The 21275-nt window shown below is 47.5% G+C and overlaps 2 protein-coding genes across 2 annotated transcripts in view; one reads left to right on the top strand and one right to left on the bottom strand.

Annotated features, from left to right (window-relative positions):
• WNT3 (Wnt family member 3) overlaps window positions 1-9476 on the top strand; it is a 49342-nt gene extending 39866 nt beyond the window's left edge. The window contains exons 3-5 of the mRNA XM_028519839.2: window positions 473-738; window positions 1389-1876; window positions 5218-9476. Coding sequence (XP_028375640.1) covers window positions 473-738; window positions 1389-1868 — 746 coding nt within the window. The 3' untranslated portion in view covers window positions 1869-1876; window positions 5218-9476. The remainder of the gene's footprint in view (window positions 1-472; window positions 739-1388; window positions 1877-5217) is intronic.
• A 1371-nt stretch (window positions 9477-10847) lies between these two features.
• The window catches only part of NSF (N-ethylmaleimide sensitive factor, vesicle fusing ATPase), a 137705-nt gene continuing 127277 nt past the window's right edge, over window positions 10848-21275 (bottom strand). The window contains 4 exon segments of the mRNA XM_036033577.1: window positions 10848-12485; window positions 12938-12993; window positions 16112-16225; window positions 17332-17466. Coding sequence (XP_035889470.1) covers window positions 12440-12485; window positions 12938-12993; window positions 16112-16225; window positions 17332-17466 — 351 coding nt within the window. The 3' untranslated portion in view covers window positions 10848-12439.

Below are 21275 nucleotides of genomic sequence, written 5' to 3'. Positions count from 1 at the left end.
GCAGAGGGTCTCGGAGGGTCAGAAAGGGAAAGGGTCTGCCCTGGCGCATCCAAGTGGGGCCAGGTGGACTTGGGTGGGTTTAAGCTGTGGGTTCCCAGGCCTTCCCCCACCTCAGATGGTAGGCTCTCAGGACTTCGAGGGCTCAGGCCCGTGCTGGAGTCTCTGGAGTTTTTGGAAAGGGGGAGGGCAGCAGGGCCTGGGGCTAGGACAGAGAGCAGGGCCCCTAATCTCTTCAGCAACCTGCCAGGGCTATCATTTTTACCCGTTTTTAAGTGACTCTGGTCTGCCAGCTGTTTAATCAGTTAGTGGCCCTGGCCTCAGTTTGCTCATCCAGTAAAGTGGGGACACCTACCAGGTTCCTTCCTCTTCCCTCCTGGCTGGCGAGCTCTCCTTCCCGTCTGGGGAGGTGGAGGCTGCTCAGCCACATCCCAGGACCGGGCCTGAGCAAAGCTTCCCAACTCCCTCCGTGCAGCCACCCGCGAGTCGGCCTTTGTGCACGCCATCGCCTCTGCTGGCGTGGCCTTCGCAGTCACCCGCTCCTGCGCGGAGGGCACCTCCACGATCTGCGGCTGCGACTCCCATCATAAGGGACCGCCCGGCGAGGGCTGGAAGTGGGGCGGCTGCAGCGAGGACGCCGACTTCGGGGTGCTAGTGTCCCGAGAGTTCGCGGATGCGCGTGAAAACAGGCCAGATGCACGCTCAGCCATGAACAAGCACAACAACGAGGCGGGCCGCACGGTGAGCTCCAGCTGCCCTTTCTGGGACCGCTCCTGACCCAGTCTGTGCCCCTACTGCCTCAACCCCTTCCAGGGGCCCTTGTGTGTTCAGGGCTCCCTGCTCTGCCTCTTTCCCTTTGGCCAAGCTTGGCCCCCCCAACACCCCACAGTCACCCCTTCTGCTCACCCTCCTTTATCCTTGGACTGTTCTGGGTCTCCACCCTCCCGGGGATGCCTCAGTGGGGAGCATGGGGGCCCCATACAGCAGGTACCGGCAGCCCATCCTGTGTGTTCACGCTGCCCGTGTGGGCCCATGGGCCTGGCTTTGACCTCATTTCCACCCCTTCCTACGGCCGTTTCACTTAGCATGAGACATTGAAGTTCCCAGCCTCAGTTTCCCTATCTGTTAAATGTGGATAACAAACCCTATGATGGCTTTGAGAACTGGATGTGATTTCTGCTGATAATGGGGGTGTGAAGGGGAGGGAAACAGCAGTCACCATTCTACGGTCGTGCCTCCGCCCTCAGTCAGTTCTCATCCTGGCACTGGGTGGGAAGGGAGAAGGCTGCAGAGGCCGGGCTGGGCCAGGCTGGGCCAGGCAGAGCAGGAGGGTCTAGGTGTGCTCCCAGGTGGGGTCTGTCTGGGGGCCAGCTGCTGTTCCTCTTTCCCAGACCATCCTGGACCACATGCACCTCAAGTGCAAATGCCATGGGCTGTCGGGCAGCTGCGAGGTGAAGACCTGCTGGTGGGCCCAGCCCGACTTCCGCGCCATCGGTGACTTCCTCAAGGACAAGTACGACAGCGCCTCGGAGATGGTGGTGGAGAAGCACCGAGAGTCCCGCGGCTGGGTGGAGACGCTGCGGGCCAAGTACGCGCTCTTCAAGCCGCCTACGGAGAGGGACCTGGTCTACTACGAGAATTCCCCCAACTTTTGCGAGCCCAACCCCGAGACGGGCTCCTTCGGTACCAGGGACCGGACTTGCAATGTCACCTCCCACGGCATCGATGGCTGCGACTTGCTGTGCTGCGGCCGCGGCCACAACACGAGGACGGAGAAGCGGAAGGAGAAGTGCCACTGCATCTTCCACTGGTGCTGCTACGTGAGCTGCCAGGAGTGCGTCCGCATCTACGATGTGCACACCTGCAAGTAGGGAGCCAGGTAGGGCGGCAGGGTGGGGAGGCCGGGGGGCCCCGGTTTGCCCATCTCTTCTTCCTGATGACCCTGTTCTAGTTCTCAGCTACCCGGGACACAAGTTTCCAAGAGGCTGCAAACAATTGATTAAAATTCTTACCCATGGTGGTCAATTACGAGCCAGGTCAGATTTTTGCACGGCCACTGGCTCTCATTATTGAGCATCTGTGGGTACAGAGAAGGAACACCATGCAGTTGGAAGCGGGGAGACCTGACCTCGGGTGCCAGCTTTGCCCCTAACTTCCTGTTTCTTCACTTCTCTGGATCTCAGTTTTCTTACTGTAAAAGAAGGAGGTTCAACTACTTGAAACAGTAGGCCGAAAAGTCTCTTCTGCAAACCCTGGGGCAGAGTCATTTTGCACCCACCGTGAACTTAGAGGGCGAGTTTTCGCACAAGCATAAATCCTACCAACCTCAAGGAGGTGGGTGGGGGAAAGCTGTGGATAAGCCCATATCCCGACAGATCTGAAGCTTGGGTGGAGTGGGGTGCACTCTCACTGAGTTTATGGATGGCGATGGGGAGGAGGAAGGAGCCAAGTTCAGAGTGACGGTGGTGAGTAATCGAGGGATCAAAGGCGGGTGGATTATGTTGCGAAGCTTCCCAGAGGTGGCCTAGCGTGGGAGACAGTGTGCCTGGCTCTCAGATCCATAGGTCCCCAGGGTAGGTCAAGATTAATGAAGGGTGGTCCTGGAGTCTTGGAGGTGGAAGGTTTTGAGACCTGTGGGCCCTTTCTCCCCCTTCTCTGCCTTGAGAAGGAGCCTAATATACAGAGGCGTCAACTCTGGTCCAGCGCCCAGCACTCGCCAGCTGTGGGACCCAGACAAGGTAGTCGTCTTTGCATACCTGTCTCCTCGTCTGTCACCCTCCCCAGAGGTGCTGTGAGGAACAAAGACCACTAGGAACGGTGGCTGGTTCGTGGCAAAGTGCTTGCCTGCCTTGGTCGTTGTTGGCTGGGGCAGGGAGAGCACCCCACTGTCTCATGCGGTTCCACACAGAGTGCCTGGGAGCTGGGGTGCACGCTTGTGCTGGGGGAGGAGCCTGGCATGGCGGGGAGAGCGCTGGTTGAGGGTCAGGCACAGTCTAGAAAGGTGGTTCCCGCCCCATGGCTTACCAGCGGTGGGGCCTTGCAGCCCAGCTCCTCATCCGCACAGAGGGGCGATTGTGGGGGCCTCGCAGCAGGTCTGTGAGGCTCAAGGGGGCCAGAGCTGTGCCTGCTTATCTGACTCCAGTACTAACAGAAAGTGTGACAAACGCTGTCAGGGAGCTGTGACATGACGGAGGTCAACATGCAGTGAAGTGGAGTTGTCATCACTTGGGCAGGTTTGTTGAGAAGGACAGGAGAGCCAGCCAATGAGAGACAACCTGCAGGCACACTGTGGCCTGTCAGGGGGGGAAGGAATGTTTGAAAGCATAGTGGCCACACTCCTCTGATGCGCACTGTGGCCAGAAGCAAGTGTCCCCACTACCCATTAGGACAGCTCTGGTGATTCTGAGAGGGGACCGTGGAAGGACGACCCTGCACAGACGTCTAGCCTGCTCATTGCACAGACGGGGACAATGAGCCCAGGACTCTGCCTCCAGAAAAAGCCCCATGTGGGGTCCTGCGGCGGTCACAGCAGTATCCCCAGGCTCCTCCAGGGGCTCTGGGGTGCCACGTATTCAGGCCTTTGGAACTCTGTCCCAGCAGGCCCCCTCCCCTGGTGGGGCAGCTGAGATAAACCGTCTGCCAAGTGCGGAAGGAGGTGCTGGGTTGGCCCTCCGTGCCTGGAAAGCCCCTCGCCTGCACCCCTGGACTAACACTGATCCTAAGAACCAGTGCTCTCCTCCTGCCCCGTCTCCCCACTGAAATACAGTGGTGTTTTTCCAGTTTTACGGAAAGTGCTAGACATGGTTTAAGACACCATGTCCAGGTAGATAGATCGTGGCCTCCAGGCCCATCCTGTGTGGACACTCCGGAGGCCTCGGTCTGGGACAAGCAGGGGATTTGCTCCCTTTGTGGGGTGACTCTGGGTGAGTGGCTTGGCCTCTCTGAGCCCAGGCTTCCTCTCGTGGGAACTGAGGATAAGAACTATGTCCGCATTGCAGGGTTGTTGTGTGGACTAGAGGCCGAGCCACCAGGGGCCCCGGCACAGGGTCCAGGTGCTCCCGAGGACGCAGTAGAGGCTCCCGGGCAGGGCTGACCTCTGGGAGCAGCTGCCCCCAGGCCTGATGCTTGGTCTGGAGCTGTAGGCTGGGACCCCCTTACCTCCTCCTGTCCTTTCATCCACACGGACTCTGCAGGCAAAATGGGAACTTTGGAAACAGGCTGGCAGGGGTTGTATGGGACGGGGCCTCTCGCTTTTCTCTCAGGCGTCCTGTCCATCTCAGCAGTGCAGGCGGGAGACAGAAGGGAGCCACAGGGCCCTCCACACACTGGGGTGGGGGGGGGACTTAGTCAAAATGGCTCTGTGCCACAGGAAGGCCAGACTCCCATGAGGGGAAAACACCTTTCCCACCGCCGGCCGCTTCTGTCCAATGTCTCTGGCTAGCCATTGGTCTCTGACATGGCAAATACCAGATTTATTCCTTGTCGTTCAAATGTTGTGAGCACGGCGAGTGGGGAGGGCTTTGGACAACAGCCAGGTGGCCTGGTGGCCCCCTGGGGCTGGATCTGTCATAAAACTGTGGTGAGACCTTGGGCACGTCCCCTGAACCTTGCAGAGTCTGTCTCTGCCACTGCAGAACGGCCTGCCTCACCCCAGTCCTCTGGGCCCCCGAGGGCATCGACTCGATCGGGAAAGCCGGGAGAGCTCTCTGGGCCGCCAACCCTCAGTGAGATGCAAATACACAAAGGAATAAAATGTACACATCAGTGCGCCCATGAGCAGGAGTTATTCATAATTTTTTAATTAAATAGACTTCCTCCTGTTTGGACAGTTCGTCCTGAAACTATCTGGTGTGAACAAAAAACCCAGCGCCCAGGAGTCTGCTCTGAGTCGGCAGCTGGGCCCTGCACTGGCCTGGTCTCTGTAGAAGACAGAGTCCTGCACGGGGGAGCTTCCTCCTGGCCCCCAGCTAGAAGGTGAGGGGGGCAGGGTTTGGGGGCCAGTCTCTAGTGGATGCTAAAGCCCTACTGTTTCTGTCGCCCACACTCCCTTCCTCACCGGTGGACCCCAAGTACAGGAGGGATCGGGGAAAAGCCACTGAAGGTCCTGTTACCTCTGAGTACAAGACAGACGTTGAGATCTCCTCTCGGCAGCCTGTGACCCTTATGGGTGGTGTTCCTGGGAAAGCAATTATGTTTTTAATTCTTCTTTACTCTCCAAAGGGTGCTGGGCGCGGTGAAGTGTGGCTGGGCAGATTCACTGAGTCCCGCCGGGAGCAGGACCTCAGCGGGCCTCGGCCCTCGGCATCGGACAGCAAGGAACCCGGACTGTTGCCAGATGCACGTGTGGTAAATAACCTGGACCCAACCCGCCTGCCGACCGGGAGGCCTCCCTCCCTCCCTCCTCTTCAGTTTCTCACCCTACTCTGGATGGTGTGTGGTTTTCAAAGAAGGGGCTTTCTTTTTACTTCTCTAGGGTCTGATAGGAGCAGACCTGAGGCTTATCTTTGCACATGTGAAAGAAAATAAAAATGGAAAAAAATTTCTACTCCAACACAACAGGCTGGGCTGACGTGAGCTGTGCCTGGTGGTCAAGGTATCAGCCCCGGCAAGACCCCGGTTCTGATAGAACGGCTCCCACGGGCGTGTCCCAGGGCGCCTGCGCGGCGGGAGTTCTGAGGCAGGACACCCCTGCAGTCTCCTTTTCTCTGTCTACTCCCACTCCAATCTGATACACTTCCACGATCTGATAAAAGCCATAGGTTGAGCTAGGATAAAGAGGTAGGGAGGCCCAAGGCGATTGTCAGAGTAGGGTTTGCAGTTTTGAAGAACTAGGAGTTCTAGCTGTCCTGGTAAGCTGTTTGAAGAGCGGCTGTGTGTTCTCAGCCTCATTTTCTCTGTAACCCTGTTCTGCACGAGGGGCTCTTGTGAACTGCAGTCAGATCTCAAAACCCTTTTCTACCCTCTTCTGCAGTTTCCACCATTAATGCAGTACTCATGTGTGTGTCTAGTCGACTTTGTAAATAGGTTGTGTAAGGGGGAGGGCAGCAAGGCCTCTCCAGCCTGTGGCTTCCGAAAGAAAGGAGTGGTGTCTCTGGAGGGGCCGCACCGTCCCTCCCAGCCCTGCTCACCTGCAGAACCTCCATCAGAACAACACCAGGGGCACAGCTGGACTCTAGGTCGCCTCAGGGTGAGTTAGACAAAGGGCCAGTGAGAGGGTAGCAATCTATTCCTGAAGTTCCAGTTTCGAGACTAGTGTTGTAGATGGGGAGGGTAAAAATGATCCTTCCATTTCCCCTCCAGTAAGGACACGTCTCCCTGCTTCCTCTCCTCCCTCTGGCCTGTGTGAGGGAACAGAAACACAGGGTTCTGTAACGTGGGTCTTCCGGCCTCACCTGCATGCTGATAAGTAGCATCCCCCCGTGCAGCTACCGAGGATCAGGGTCAGGTGTTTAAAGCGGAGCGAGCAGTCACCTGCTCCCGGGGAAAGAGCGCCTCACAGCCGAGTTCTTGGTCCACAGCGAGTGGTTCTCTAGAGTGTCCTAGAGGAAGCTGGCAACACGGGCGAACGAATCTGACAGGATGGGCTGAGCTCAGCTCTGTCCAAGGAGCATCAGAGAGAGATGCAGCAGGGTGGAGCACAGAACACAGTCTTCTCTTCCTTTCCTCCCTTCTTTCTTCGGTCTACCGAACACCGGCCTGAGATACTGGGCCAGGCGCTCTTCCTGCTCGCTCAGGCGGGTTTGCCGAGACACCCGTCTAGAAGCCATGCCTGCACTCTCGAGTCTGCTGGGGGTGAGCCCTGCTAGAGATACACGTCCCCTCCTCTCCCCTCCCCTCCCCGGAGTCTGAAATGCACCCCTCATCTCACCTTAGACTGGAAAGTTTTAAATCATGTCAACCAGATAATGCTTGCTTTATGTGAGAATTATTTCAGCAGAATGGATACAAATTTCCAAAAAGTCTTTTCATATCTCTGTATTCTATATTAAAAGTGATAAAGTCATGTTTTGGGGCGTATTCAAGTAGCTGACAAGTAATTATTTAATAACAGTACATCGAGTGCGTTGTAATTATTCTCGCCGTAGTCAGGGAATAGCATCCAATGGAAATTTCCTACCAACCTGCTGTATCCAAAGTTTTGTAAAAAGTTGTAGAAGTTGTTGATCTTTTTGATTTTATATCCAAAAAGTCTCTTTTTATAAATATTATTTATTATACAATGTATATACCTTTGAGTTAACTAAGATTATATATTATATAAATATATATATATTTGGAGAAACTATATTTCATCATGCAGTTTTTTTCTGTTAAGTCATTAAAGAGAAGGTAAAAAACTTAAAAAACGGATACATTGTACAGTGTGTGGAGTTTCCGGATTAACGCGCAGGAGGCCAAGAATATCAGGATCTGAATGTGGTAGCTTCAACTTTCACGCTTCAATTAGTGGCCCAAACTCAGTTCATTTCCTCTGTTCGCTAAGCAAGATCATCTGAGACATCATGGCCATAGGTCTGATCTACTCCAGGACTTTCTTACAGGCTTACTTTTTTCTAAAACAACTTCTAACAAAGCATTTCTAGTTTTAAAAATAAGCAATTTGGGCAGTAACTGATTTCACAGACTCCAGCATTCCCAGTGCACAAATTAACGTCACAGACACTCAGAGACGTGGCTCAAGGCCAGCAGACCACAGTGTTGGCCACTGACTTAGTCCCTTCCTACCCTTGTTTTCAACTCTGTGTACTGGGAACACAGGATTCACTCTACTAAAAACAAACCTGACTGCAGTGGCTCTCCCTGACTAGCTCTGCTTGGGAGCTAAGTACAGAAGGGTAGGCGGGTCAGGAGAGGCGGTGCACCCAGAGCTCTGGGCAGGAAGGACCCACGAGTGGGCATGCTCTAGATTCTAGAAAAAAGCATGCTCTCCTCGGACTGCAGTTTCAAAGGGACTCACCTGAAGCTCACAGGTAATGCTTTCTCAACAATGAGATGCTGCAACTTGGTTTTATGACGAGAGATATAAGATGTCTTCAGACCTACCCATACAATGCCATTTTCAGTTTACGTGGCACGGTAAAAATGTTTTTCTTCCCTTCCCTTGATTTCCCTTTATTAGGGACAAATCTTACTTCTTTCATTTCACAAAAAGAAGGTAACAGAGCAATAACGCGGTCTGCCTGGTGCGGTGGAGACGGGCTGCCAGCGCTCCCTGCAGACCCCTGACCTCAGACTGGGAAAGGATCCTAGAAAGTCACCAACTTCACTCTGCCCACAGCGTGTCTTTAGTTAGTCCCCAAAGAGCTTAAACCACAGAAATGGCTCTGTCGGCTGTGCCGGGAGTCAGACACGGAGAGGACGCGACTCGGCTGCACATCCTGCCTGCAGTGCTGTGTGTGAGTCTGGCTTTTATGTCAGACTAACGCGCGTCCACCCCAGCGCTCTGGGTGCTTCCTTTTTTTACCCTATGAGACTGCCAAGCATTCAAACAGTCCCTACTCATACTTACCAAGGCCATTTATGATCCTCTCCCTGAGTAATCACATTCTATGATTAAAGAGAGTACAGTTTATAGCAGTGCTTGAACATTTCGCTCTCGGTAAGCATAAATACTAATAAACATCTAAAAACATGAGGAAGTTTAAAAAAATCCAAAAGGAAGAAAAGAGACACTATGATAAGAAGATACTAACCAAACCAGTATTATTTCAGGAGAGAAGGGGGTGTGTGGGGGAGAGTGTTCAAGGGTGAGAGGCTGGGGTGCGAATAAAGGCAGAATGAAGGGTCAGGAGAAAGCGGGGAGAAGCAAGGGAAGAGGTGAGGGAGGGGGCTATCCTAGGTGTCTCCGGGGTGATTTCCAGTGAGCCGGCGGGGCACCCGTGCAGGCCTTGGTCCGTGGACATGTACGTGCACGGCTGATGCACACGCACCCAAGTGAAGAAGTTCTTTCAGCACAACGATAGCCACCATACTGCCATCGTTTCTCCTGGCTTAACAGAGAACTTTCTAGAAGGCACAGAATGATCTACCCATTGGTTTTAAACTCCCAAAGCAGTGAGACAAAGGCAATTGTGTGGAGGCTGTCCTGGGAAATTTCAAATGTGAGCCCTTGCAACTTCTGTCTTCCCCACTTGGGGATGTGCAGATCACAGCGCCACCTCCGTCCGCATCTCAGCGCCCCGGCGCCCACACACACGCCCCGTGGGCTCGCGCCAGCCCGGGCCTCAGCACTACTTGCTGGCTGATGAGAAACTTTAGGGCATCATCGTGCAGGGACTTCTGAAATCACATGCTTTTTTGAACCCTGTTACACACTCTTCTCCGTCCCTTCTCTGAAAAGGCACATGGACTGAGCTGCCAGGCAAGGAGAAGGAAATCTTGCCTTCCCCTTCTGTGTCTGGGCTGGGGTGGCTGGTCACAGCTGACTCCATGCCCCCTCGAGTCTGTTTACCAGGGTTTGATTATGATACACACTTGGAACTACTGCATGACTTGCCGCTGAGATTTCAAGGGGAGGCTGTTCACTGTAATTTTTAGGATATGGAAAAACAGCCTTAAATAGGGAAACACATCTCAGATTTAAACTGCCCTTACGCAGTTTTTTATGTTACAGTTTAAAAAGTTTCAGTGAAGATGTACAGATTTAAAAAGTATAAAGTTAAAAACTTCTTTTTTTGAGACTTTAATGATATCTTCTGGAAAAAAAAATTAAGCCCTGGCCGGCTAGGTCAGTTTGTGGGAACCTTGTCCTGATACACCAAGATTGCAGGTTTGATCCCCGGTCAGGGCATGTATAGGAAGCAACAATGAATGCACAAATAAGTGGAAAAACAAATCGTCATTTCTCTTTCTCCCTCCCTTCCTCTCTGTCTCTGTAAAATCAACACATATAATTAAAAAAAAAAAAGCCTGTCAGCCAGGTAGCTCAGTTGATTAGAGCGTGGTCCCGATATGCCAAGGTTAGGGGTTTGATCCCCAGTCAGGGCCTATACAAGAATCAACCAATGAATGCATAAATTAAGTGATACAACAAACCAATGTTTCTTTCTTAAAACATTGCTAATTTTTTTAAATAGGAAAAAATAGCCTGTTAACAGGCCATCCATAGATGAAGGGAAGTAAAGGCAGCAGCTGGCAGGAGCCTCCTTGCGCTGTCAGTGGGGCCAGGCTGTAACCTTGCACGTGCTCTGCCCAGCATGGACTCTGAGAGCACTCAGAGAGCCCTGCACCTTTTCAAGGCTGTGCAGGGACCAGGGTGGCCTCAGTCCTCCTCCCAGGAGGGTGTGGGCAGCTCCTGGGGGCCGACCCTGCTCTCCGGGAGTCTCTGCAGTTCGCCTCTCCCCACAGACCCTTGCTGACTTTCCGGGCTGCCTTTAGTCCTAACCGGGGCCAACCCGAAGGCTCAGAGTTTAGGCTAAGAGTTCTGGTAGCACAGAAACATGCCAAAAAGGATGAAGGATACCCAAACAAACCGAGTGAAGAAATCTCACTGAGAGTGTCTGAGCCCCTGGTTTGTGCATTCAGAGGAAGAAGTGATTCTGCTTGAGAAACAATTTTCCTTTCTGGTTTAACCCAATAATGGCTTTGGTACACTTCAGTTTTTATTAGGTAAAATGAGTAAAATAAGTATAAAGATTCTTGTGCATTAACCTTTCAAAATGTTACTGATCTGTTTTTCTTTTTAAATAACTATACTCAAAAAAGTTAAAATCAGAGACTTTTAAAGAAAGAGCATCCACCTCCTTAGGTCAATTACAACACAACTTCCAGAGGGCCTTGCCCGGGCCCTTCCTTTATACGTTCGTATTAGTTATACACATTGTTTTGTATAAAACAGTGGTCTACGGAACGTTTTCAAGTATAGATACTCTTTATTGCATTCCTTCATTTGCATTAAACAATATAATATTTATATTTTTCAATATAGTTTTGGACGAAACACAAAGACATTAACCTCACTGAATAGGAGACATAAGTTAATACAATGTGTGCCGCTTTCACAGGAAGAGAAAAGAGGCGAGGAGATCTAAACCAGACAAGGAAATCCAGGGCGCCGGTCACCAGGAATCACAGAATTTCACAATAGAACCCACTTTTCGAAAAGCCACAAAACGAGCTAGCGATGAAAGCTGAAACAAAGCAGGTGTGACATACAAGCCCACCACAGACAGGCAGGTAGCAGCAGCTGGAAATAACGTGCCCTCTACCACAGGGACAGATGACAGAGCCACGCTCAGTGCCACTGTGGCAACAGGCCCCCCGGGTGGCGTCAAGCACATTCAGATGGCTTCTGATGGCTTGTCCTCACATTCCAAGCAGCTATGGGGACAGAGTGGCATGCTCCATAGGTCTCATGACCAAATACGATGCCCTATTTAAATTCCTTCTAACTCAGTTATAAGACAAAACCTTTGGAAGACGCGTTAGAGGGTAAAGGAAGTGTGTTACGTAGATTGGAATGGCCAGTAGGGACTGAGGGGAGAGCACTAGAAAGCGGTTTACTTAATTGTTTTAGATGCTGGGTAGTACAGATAATTTAAAATGAAGGATACGTTCTAAGTAAATCATTAACTTTAGGAAAAAAGAAAACTGGTATTAATAAGCCTTTAATATTATACTAAGGAACTGACCCACTTAGAGTTGGACACTAAATAGTACTGAGAGGTTTATTAATTACTTTCTTTAACAACTCCTTTCTTTTTAGGGGTGTACACAAAATCTTTCACAAGTTTTTAACAACTACCAGGCAGAAATGACTCGCATACCTCTTTCCACAGAGGAAATCAGTTACATTAAGGGGATGTCACAGCCAACACAGTGATAATCTGACTTTCTACTGAGAAAGATCTCCTGATTACAGCTTGGAAACATCTCCGAAAATAGAGAGCAGCATCTTAGAAAGCCAAAGGCCTGTTTCTTCAGGCAAAGATAACCACCAGCTTTCTGGGAGGACTTGAACCAAATACCCGCGTACCTTTAGCGTCAGCACACAGAAGCTGTAAGATCATCCCTTTGAGCCCTTTCCTCTATGCTTCACTGTTCCCAGTTTACCTGTCTACAGGCTTCCTTCTGACAGGCCAACCGTCGTCTTGCAAAATCATTACATTTATTGAGGGTTTTTGGGTGGGGTGGGGTAGTAGAGAGCTTAGAATGTGTAGTGTTCACAAGTACAGTATATTTCCCACACTTAAAGACTGAGGAAGAAGGAAGCATCTTAGCTGGCAGGGAAAGGTAAGCAGAGCCTTCTAAAGCAAGTTTGTACCTTTCACAAAGTGGCAGAATATCCTGGTAAGTACAAGGAAGGGATTTTATTGCACTAATCATGCGCAGCGAGCACGTGTTGAAGGTAGGGAACATTTCACTTCATTCAGGATCTTGGGTAAATCCAGTGACGATCCCAGGCCTCTTTACATTGGTCACTTCCCTTGGTCACTTCCCTCGGTCACTGTGTGTTTGCAAATAGTTCGTTTTCAAAGTCAAGGGGGCTACTGAAAAAGAAATGCCCAAAACACAAACAACAGATGAGGGTCTGCAAAAAAGCCATTCATCACAAAATCATTAGGAGCTTCTTAATGGCTTTTCTAAGTTTCTCACTATGCATCTGTCATTAAATGAGCAAGTCACAAAAGAAAACGGCCACAGCTCCATGCATCTAAAAGCAGGTTCTGGCAAATATGTACCAGTGGGTTTTTTCCTGCACTGTGACAAGGAAGTTTTGTGAAGCAGGACAGGGAGCGCAAACCAACAGTACAACCAACTTCCTTGCTTGGTCTCTCAGCCCTACAACACAGTGAAACATTCTATAAATGAAAACAAAGTTGTCCAAGAAAAGTCTGAGATTTTAAATTTACAAGCACTATAGATCAATGCTTAGAACAGGCACTGGGATTTAAGACAGTGGTGAGTCTGGGTGACAGTCTTAAGTGCTGTACATACTTACGCTCCTTCTTCCCTTAAGAGAGCCAAGAATTTCCGCACACGGTATTCAGGATCCATCTAAACACATCAGAAGAAATAAAGACGAAGAGTTAATGGTGCCTTCTAATAACTGCACTTACTCATGCCAAGGAAATGCAAGCTTCATCCTTCCTCCCTGCCTTTTTGCTGAGTCACAGAATTGTGCTGCCTGTTCCTTGACCAGTATTCTGATACACAGGAAAGCAGGCTGCGTCATTTAGGAGAAGTGAATGGGATTTCCCGTCATGGAGAACTGCTATATTTGAGGTGCCAAATGACCCAGCGCATCATTCCCAGGCACCCCTGCACGTGCTCCCTTAGCGGGTCCTGCGTGAGGAGACAGCGCGCCTGCAAGCACTAGTGTGAGACCGGACGGCGGCCAGTCACGGGTGCTCAAACGGCAACCAAGTCACGGGACTCATCTAAGGCATAAACATGAGACCCAACTTGAAGAATCAATGTTGACTAAACAACTAGAGAAATAGCTTATTCAGTCTTTATGATCAATAATCTAGCTTTTCTTGGCCTTGGTCTCCCTTCCGTAGCTGCTTCTTTGCAGTTAATGAAAACCACTGTGCTGAAACTAAAAAAACGAAGTGTGGGGCTCCCTCCCCCAGTGCGGCCTCTGGATAATCGGGTCCCTGCGGACGAGCACAGTGCCCTGAGCCTAAGGAGCGATGGAGGTGTTCTGGTTCAGGGCGTCATGAGTCACTGTCAATTTTCACCTTAAATCGATATTTATACTAATTTGCTTAGACTTTATTTTCATTGGTCCACTCACCGGAGATGTAAAAGTATCTAAAAAATTGTCATTAAAAACATCTTCAATTCCTTAAGTTGAATTTTTATTGTAAGAAACACGCCTAACTTTAAAAAATGTTCCTGGGCAGGAGTCAGTTTCCCAAGAGGGAACTCCCTGCCCTCCGGGAGCGGCTTTCAGATGCTCGCGCAGCTGTGGGTGAACGCGCAACTGGGCTCCCCTCTAACCACTTTTTTTTTTGTTTAAAGATCTCTTCTATCACAGAAAAACATCGAGCAGAAGTTTCAAATGTATCAAAGTTAAGAGGTCAGACTACAAAGGACTAAGAAGAAGTGTGAACAGCTAACAAAAGAAACATTTTTCTTCTTTGGGAATAGAATTACATATGAATCAATTGTCAGCTTCTTTAAAAAAAATGGAACTGGCTGGAGCTCAGTTGCAGTCAGTACTTGCAGGTCTTTGCCCATTAAATATATTTAATATGTGTGAGCAACGACTTACTGACTTGCCTGTAGCAATGGAATTAAAAGTCAAGAGAAAGGGAGGAAAAAAGTAATCTAGATAAATGACTTTATTCCCTCAGGTGACATCCAGTCAGAGCAGATCCTCAGCACCGTGCAAGTTTTAACAGAATCGTGTATGGTGAGCAGAGAGGTAACATGACTTATACTCTGCTAAACTACATGCCTCTTCGCTCGGGCTCGGGCTCTCTAAGGCAGATCTAAAGGGAATTCACTCAGCTGCACGAAATCCATCTGACATGAAGGGGTTCCAGCTCAGAGGCCTATGAAGTGTCAGTCGCTGGAGATGAGGCCCGACTGCCCGCTTTCACTTCCCAGCCCACATACATAAGCGGCATTAGCTTGATCACTGACTTGCAGGCATGAAAGGAAGAGGAAGGGGTAGGGATTCGGGAGAAAAACCCACATAGTTTCTTCTATGCAATTACTCGAAAAAAAATTGTGCTGAAACTAAAAAAATGAAGGGTTGAGCTGCCTATCTGACAGGTTTATCTTTTTCCAAGGAAAGGGCCAATACAGCTGCATAGGCACCTTTACCAAGAAAAACCCTATGCAGAATGATTAGTCTGTAACTTTAATTCACTGTTCGAAATGGGAAATAAAGAAACTGGCTTAAAAACAGTCCAGCTGGAAGTTCAACAGATTGAACTTTAGGTTTCTGAAAACCACAATCTTATTTTGAAATAAATTCACCAGCAAAGATGAAAAAGCATTCACTTTGTGTTTCCAATTGTTAGTGGTCAAGAGCCTATTGTGGGGGTAACTGGAACTTCACCTCTGCCACCCACTGCTTATACTCTGTGTGGCGATGCATATGCTCAGAAGGCAGCCTCGGACCTGGGAAAGACTCACTGAGTGAAAGAAAGTGTACCGAGCACCTACTCTGTGTCCAGCTCTGTTCCAGAGGCTGTGGATTCCACAGTGTCAGCCAATGGCGCTGAACTCAGAGAGCTCAGTGAGGACACATTTATTATCTAACTTGATAAACATAAGAAGACACAGGATGGGCACATGGAAGGGTGGAGTTCCAAAATGAGGAAAGGTAAGTTGCCAGCAGACTTGAGAAAGTCCCCAAGTAGCTTCATCTGTCTGCCCAGGCAGCAGCCTGGGGCTCAGTTTTCTATGGATGCTGAACCCTACAGTAGTTGGTGTGAAGTTTCTAGGAGCCCAGGCCAGGGGAACATACATAGTGCCCAAGTCTCCTCTGCACAGCTCGATTACTTTGTCCCCTAAAACAGTCTCCCAGACCCCTTTTGGTGTATGTGTGGTAGCTTCCTGACCTCTGATGGTAACTTCATCCCTCCTCCATCAGCTGGCTGGGACCTCGGATAACTCACTGACAACCTGTGGGACATGCACCCTCATTGCTGAGATGAGGAGCAGTGGAACAACTGCTCTTTGAAGTCCTTTCTAGTTCCACGATCAGGAGACTCCCAAAGTTAAAACTTAAAAATAATTTTATAATCTTTTCTTCTATTTTTGAATTTTCAGTGGGAAAGAAAAGTACCAGTAAGTTACTGTTTGCTCTCAGGCTACTAATATCAACTTCAGTTTGGAAATAATGTAAGAAAATTAGCCCTGGCTGGTGTGGCTCAGTGGATGGAGCACTGGCCTGTGAAACAAGAGATTGCCAGTTCAAGTCCCAGTCTGGGCACATGCCTGGGTTTCGGGCCAGGTTCCCAGTAGGGGGTTCACGAGAGGCAACCATATACTGATGTTTCTCCCCCTCTTTCTCCTTCCCCTCTGTCTAAAAATAAATAAATAAAATCTTTAAAAAATTATAACAAATTAGAATTTCAGCAAAAGGAAATATAAGACCTGTAGACATAGCATAAAGCTTCTGTGTCTGACTCACACAGAGAAGGAAGCACCTTACCTGTAGGGACATCTCGATCAACATTAGCAGCTTCTTGATTCCTATCCAGACCTGTTTCCCTTTTACTTGCTGTGCAATTGTGGTACGTTCCTTATCCTTGAAGTTGCCCAAAAGCTACAAAAACAATAAAAGTAATGAAAGCACTGCTATAGTGAGTGAACCAACAACATTAGTTAATTTTCACACTTTTCCTTAAAAGAACAATGACAAAGACTAGTTGACTGGTTCAGGTTGACAGGATTCCCTCCTATTTTAAAATCTACCCTGACCTTCCTAACCCATTAGGTGTAGTTATGAAAGTGAAAATTGGTACTCTAAATTCCGCTTTCCTGTAGGCCTCCAATATAATTTTAGAGGTATATTTGCTGGGGGGAAAATAGCTCCAATCCATAATAAATATCAGTTAAAATTTTTAACATTCCTTTCTAGGAACAAACCTGTATGCGTCAGAGCAGGCTAAATATAATCCTCTCCCCAACGCCGGCACAAAAGCTGCGCGAGCAGGTAACCTACAGACATTCAGCATATAAATAATTTCCATTTTGTTGGGAGTAGCCCCAATTTTATGGGTCTTGAGGATTTTAAGAAGCCTTCACCACCGTTGAAGAAGTCACTAGATAAAATTTTCTAACACATCTTATCAAGTCACTTGTATATACTGATATCAATCAAAATTTTAATGAATTAGTTTTTTAAAGACTTTGTTATCCTTAAAAGTATTGAAGAAAATAATACTTTTCTGTATTAAAACATTTCTGTATTATAAACTTGTTCATGAATCAGTTCCTTTTATTTCTGTAGCTCTTTGGAAGTTTCTAAAGGTTTTAATCATTGTTCTAATTTATCAAATAAATATAAGTGAGGGGTTGGAAGCTACTCCGAATAACTGATTTTTCCATATTGAGCACGTTACCGCCCCCTCCACCACCCCACATTTCTGGTCCCTGTCGCCTGTGTGCATCGCTCATGCCGGGCAGAGTCGCCCATTCCTAGCAGCCTGAGTGCTGCCCATGCCGAGGAGTGGGAAACACACTCTCACTGATAGTCATCTCTCCTTCCTCTAGTTCCTAAAAGCACCCGAAGGTGTAGTAGCCCAGGTCCCATGTTCTAGGGTAACACAGAAACTAAACACCAGGTGTGATGTCTGGCAGCCCTTCGCATTATTTCCAGCCTCAAGTCCTGTCTTATAAACAGTGAGCAATCCACTGACTCATTCTCACCTCCAAAGCCTCCAACAGCTGCTCTCCTGTGGCGATGTTGGGCACGTGGATGGTGGTGCTGAAAGCGGTGAGCATTTCCATCTCCTGGAGGACGTCTTTGCGGCTGGTGGTCCCAATGATGAGAAGCTTGCGGCCCTGATTGCGGAGAGAAAGCATGTGAAAATGCACAGGACAAAGCTGATTAGAACACTTGATAGGGTAGGCCTGAACAATACCCACTTATTTAATCGCAGAAGTGTAAATGATTAGGCAAGAGAGGAAAATATTCAGAACTGTCCTCCTGAAATCAGAAGAATCAGCATGATTCAGAAAAAGCAACACTTCTTTGGAACCTGATTTAGAAAGAGGCAACAGCTTTCTTCTCACTCAAGTCTATAAAATAATGGCTTAGTAAGTCCAGGAGACATACAAGCCGAGACACTTCAGTACATGTTTGTAATTCGTTTTCCACTGCCAACATGGCATGTATATCACGGGAACTGGGAAAATGAAATGAATGAATGAAAAGTCGGTGTTCAAGTTTACCCACTTGGCAGAGCTTTGCTATGATTTTTAGGAGTAGTGTAATAATAATATTTTACATGTTCTATAACATTTAATTGTGAAAGGCATGGTGTTAAGTGCTTTACGTAATTGTCTTATTTAATATTTTTAAATTTAATTTTCATCTTCCATCCCAAAATATACCGAAAGATGCTTACAAACTACACCAGGTTTGGGCCACCATTCCGCACCTCCTCTGTCCAGAGGCCATTCTCTTAGCTTTCTTCCTGGCACTTCCTTCCTTGTCTTCAAATAACAAGGTTACACTATTATTTTAAGAGTTTTGTTTCCATCTTTCAATATTATTTATTAACTTCCTATTATGGAAGATGGTTATTTAATATTAATTCTGTCCTTACTCTCCCCCCACCCCAATATATCCTTCTCATCCTTCTAACATAGTTATTCCAGTTTTTGGTTAAATCTATGTTCAATATTTATTATGATTATATACATGTGATTTACAGCTAAGCCATGTAGTTTAGTATTAATTTCCTTTCTTGGGAAACATTGTGCTTACATTAGAGTCACTAATTGTCACTTCCCGACTTTGCTTAGTTTACCAGGCGCCCATCCCAAGTCCATCCCCAAACACACACAACCACGAGCGCCCTCTCCGCACACTCAGACACGTCAGGGAACTCGGGACGGTTCCCTCGTGGAGCGCTCTGCTCTCCGGGCCTGTTCTACAGCCGCAGTTCTGGAACCTTCCTCTCTCTTCTGTCCTCATCCCATTTCCTAGCCTTCCTTTCTCTTTATTAATTCTCTCTTTCTGTGGTATATCTACTTCAAAGGCTTCCTCAGAAATTTGATATAATAGAGGTAAAAATTCAAACATTTCCTTGAATATCTGGAAATGACTTTATTCCACCCTTAAGATTGTACACGCTGTTCATACTTGATAGTGTGGCTAGGTGTGGGGAGCCAGGTTAGAGGTCCTTTCCCCTCAGAATTTTGAAGGCACTGCTCCATCGTCCCATCGTCTTAATTTTCAGTGTTATTGGCTGGAAGACTTATGCCATTCTGATTTTCTGACTCTTTGTTTCTAAATATAATTTTAAAGGGAACTTTTCTTTATCCCTAGATTCTGTAATTTCAAAATTACATATCTTGAGATAAGTTTTTCTTTACTCATTCTGCTGGCATTAGATGGGTCCGTTCTAAACTGTAAACACCAATTCAGTTCTAAGAAATTTATTTCCTCCCATTCATTTTCTTTCCCCTGCGCTCCCACCCTCTGCCCCAGAACCTCCATTAGTTGGATACTAGTCTACTTGTAATCTTCTAATTTTCTTACTTTCCTTTTCTTTTGTTCTTGGTTTTTATTTCTTTCTTTAATACTTTTTAGGTTAGCATCAGCTTTATCTTCCAACCTTATATCAATCTCTTTCTATCACATTTTTTATTTCTAAGAGCCCTTTGTTATTTCTTGAATTTTTTTATTTCATCCTATTATATTTCGTGGATACAATACCTAATTTTAGATTTCTGTGAATACTACAGATTTTAAAAATGTTTTCTTCTGTTCTCAGCTTTCTCTCTGTTTCCTCTGAGTTTGTTTTTTCCTATTTGTTCATTGGAGGCTTTCCTTAAGAATGTATCTTTATTTGATGACTAATCACATTTAAGAGTTAAACTAATAAGTGGGAGCTCTGAGTCTGAGGGCTTCACTACAGGATAAGGATGATCAGATAAGACTTGGCTGATTATTGGGGGTCCCTCAAAGGTCAGGATGCATAAATTTTTTCCCAGAGACGAACCTTCCAACCCACAGTCCCCTGCCCGAGGACTATGAAGCCTAGTTTCCCGCGTACTGGAAGCAGATGGTCTGAGTACCTCACAGTCCAACATGGAGACTTTCATTTGCTCCTATTTGCAATCTCTCATTTAGTGTTCATTATAATCCTGAGAATTCAGTATTAGCATTATCTCTATTTTACTGATGAAGGAAGTTTTATCTCACAGAAATAAGTAATTTTTTCAAGGTCAACTAATAAAAGATGGAGCCAGGAATGGAAACCAGATCCAGAATCCAACAGGGTATGCTGCTTTTCTTCATGAAGAAAAACACATGAAAAAAAATATTTACTTGGAAAATAGAAGAATAAATCTTAAACTCATGTCACTAGATTTATACACACTCATTCCATAGATAAGCTTTTAGTACAATCATTAAATCTATTCACAGATCTTAGAAATTCAGGCTGTTAAAATAAATGTGGAAATAATTATGTGGAAATTAAAATAAATGTAGGAAAATGTTTTATAAAATTAAAGAAAAGATGCCAAAACAATTTCAGTTTGGGTTTTGTGAACATCACACTGGCCCCGTTAGTGAGGCGTGCTAGCCCATCTCAGTCTTCCTCCTTGTTTCTGCCGGTCGTACTGTGCCCAGTGGGTAACGCCCCAACAAGGACGTGCCAAAGAAACAAAGCTGAGACCCTCTGGTATAATTAATGATCGGCATATCGGGTGACTGTGCAAAGCCTATGGGGTAGATGTGTACCTGTGATGTATACAGATGGAAGGGAAATCATTACTGCGAGTGAAGAATTCAAGCAGCTACAAATCAAACACATGATCAACGGGGCTTTCCCAAGCGCCTAGAGCAGCAGTGTCAGACTCATTTTCACCGGGGGCCCATCAGCCTCATGGGTGTCTTCAAAGGGCCAAATGTAACTTTAGGACTGTGTAAATGTAACTACTCCTTAACAGTTAAGCGAGAGCTTGGCGCTGCCCCTGGGTAAAAACAAGGCGCCAGGCCAGATAACACAAGGTGCAGGACTGGATTCGGCCTGTGGGCCTTGTGTTTTCCACCTGTGTCCTAGATGAATATGGAACAGACCTTGTATCTATGGACAGATGCAAAAGAGAACATTACAGTACAATATGGAAAGGCAGGGGTGTTATCACAGGATGTCTCGGAAGAGGGAAGAAACATGAAACAGAAACGTCTTTTCTCTGGAGGAGGTAACTCCTGAGCTGAGTCTTAAGGAATGAGGAGGTTGATTAGGACAATGAAGGTGAAGGATATTCCAAGCCAGAAGGTGCAGAAATACCTAAGTCTAAAGGCAAAATAACAAAACTGGGGTGTTGCCCTGGCTGGTGTGGCTCAGTGGACTGAGCGCCAGCCTGCAGACCGAAAGGTCACTGGTTTGATTCCCAATCAGGGCACATGCCTGGGTTGAAGGCCAGGTCCCCCCGTTTGGGGGTGTGTGAGAGGCAAACAATCACCGTTTCTCTTACACATCAATGTTTCTCTTGTTCTCTCTCTTTTCCCCTCTTTCTAAAAAATAAATAAATAAAACCTTAAAAAAAAAAAAAGAACCTGGGGTGTAAGGGTAATTACAGACATACAAAACTGTTACAGTAACAAAACTTTGTTACAGTAAATATCTACT

The sequence above is a fragment of the Phyllostomus discolor genome, chromosome 8, assembly GCF_004126475.2.
Source record: "Phyllostomus discolor isolate MPI-MPIP mPhyDis1 chromosome 8, mPhyDis1.pri.v3, whole genome shotgun sequence".
NCBI classification, from domain to species: domain Eukaryota; kingdom Metazoa; phylum Chordata; class Mammalia; order Chiroptera; family Phyllostomidae; genus Phyllostomus; species Phyllostomus discolor.
The sequence above is the reverse complement of the archived record's forward strand: the minus strand, read 5'-3'. Positions and strand labels throughout refer to the sequence as shown.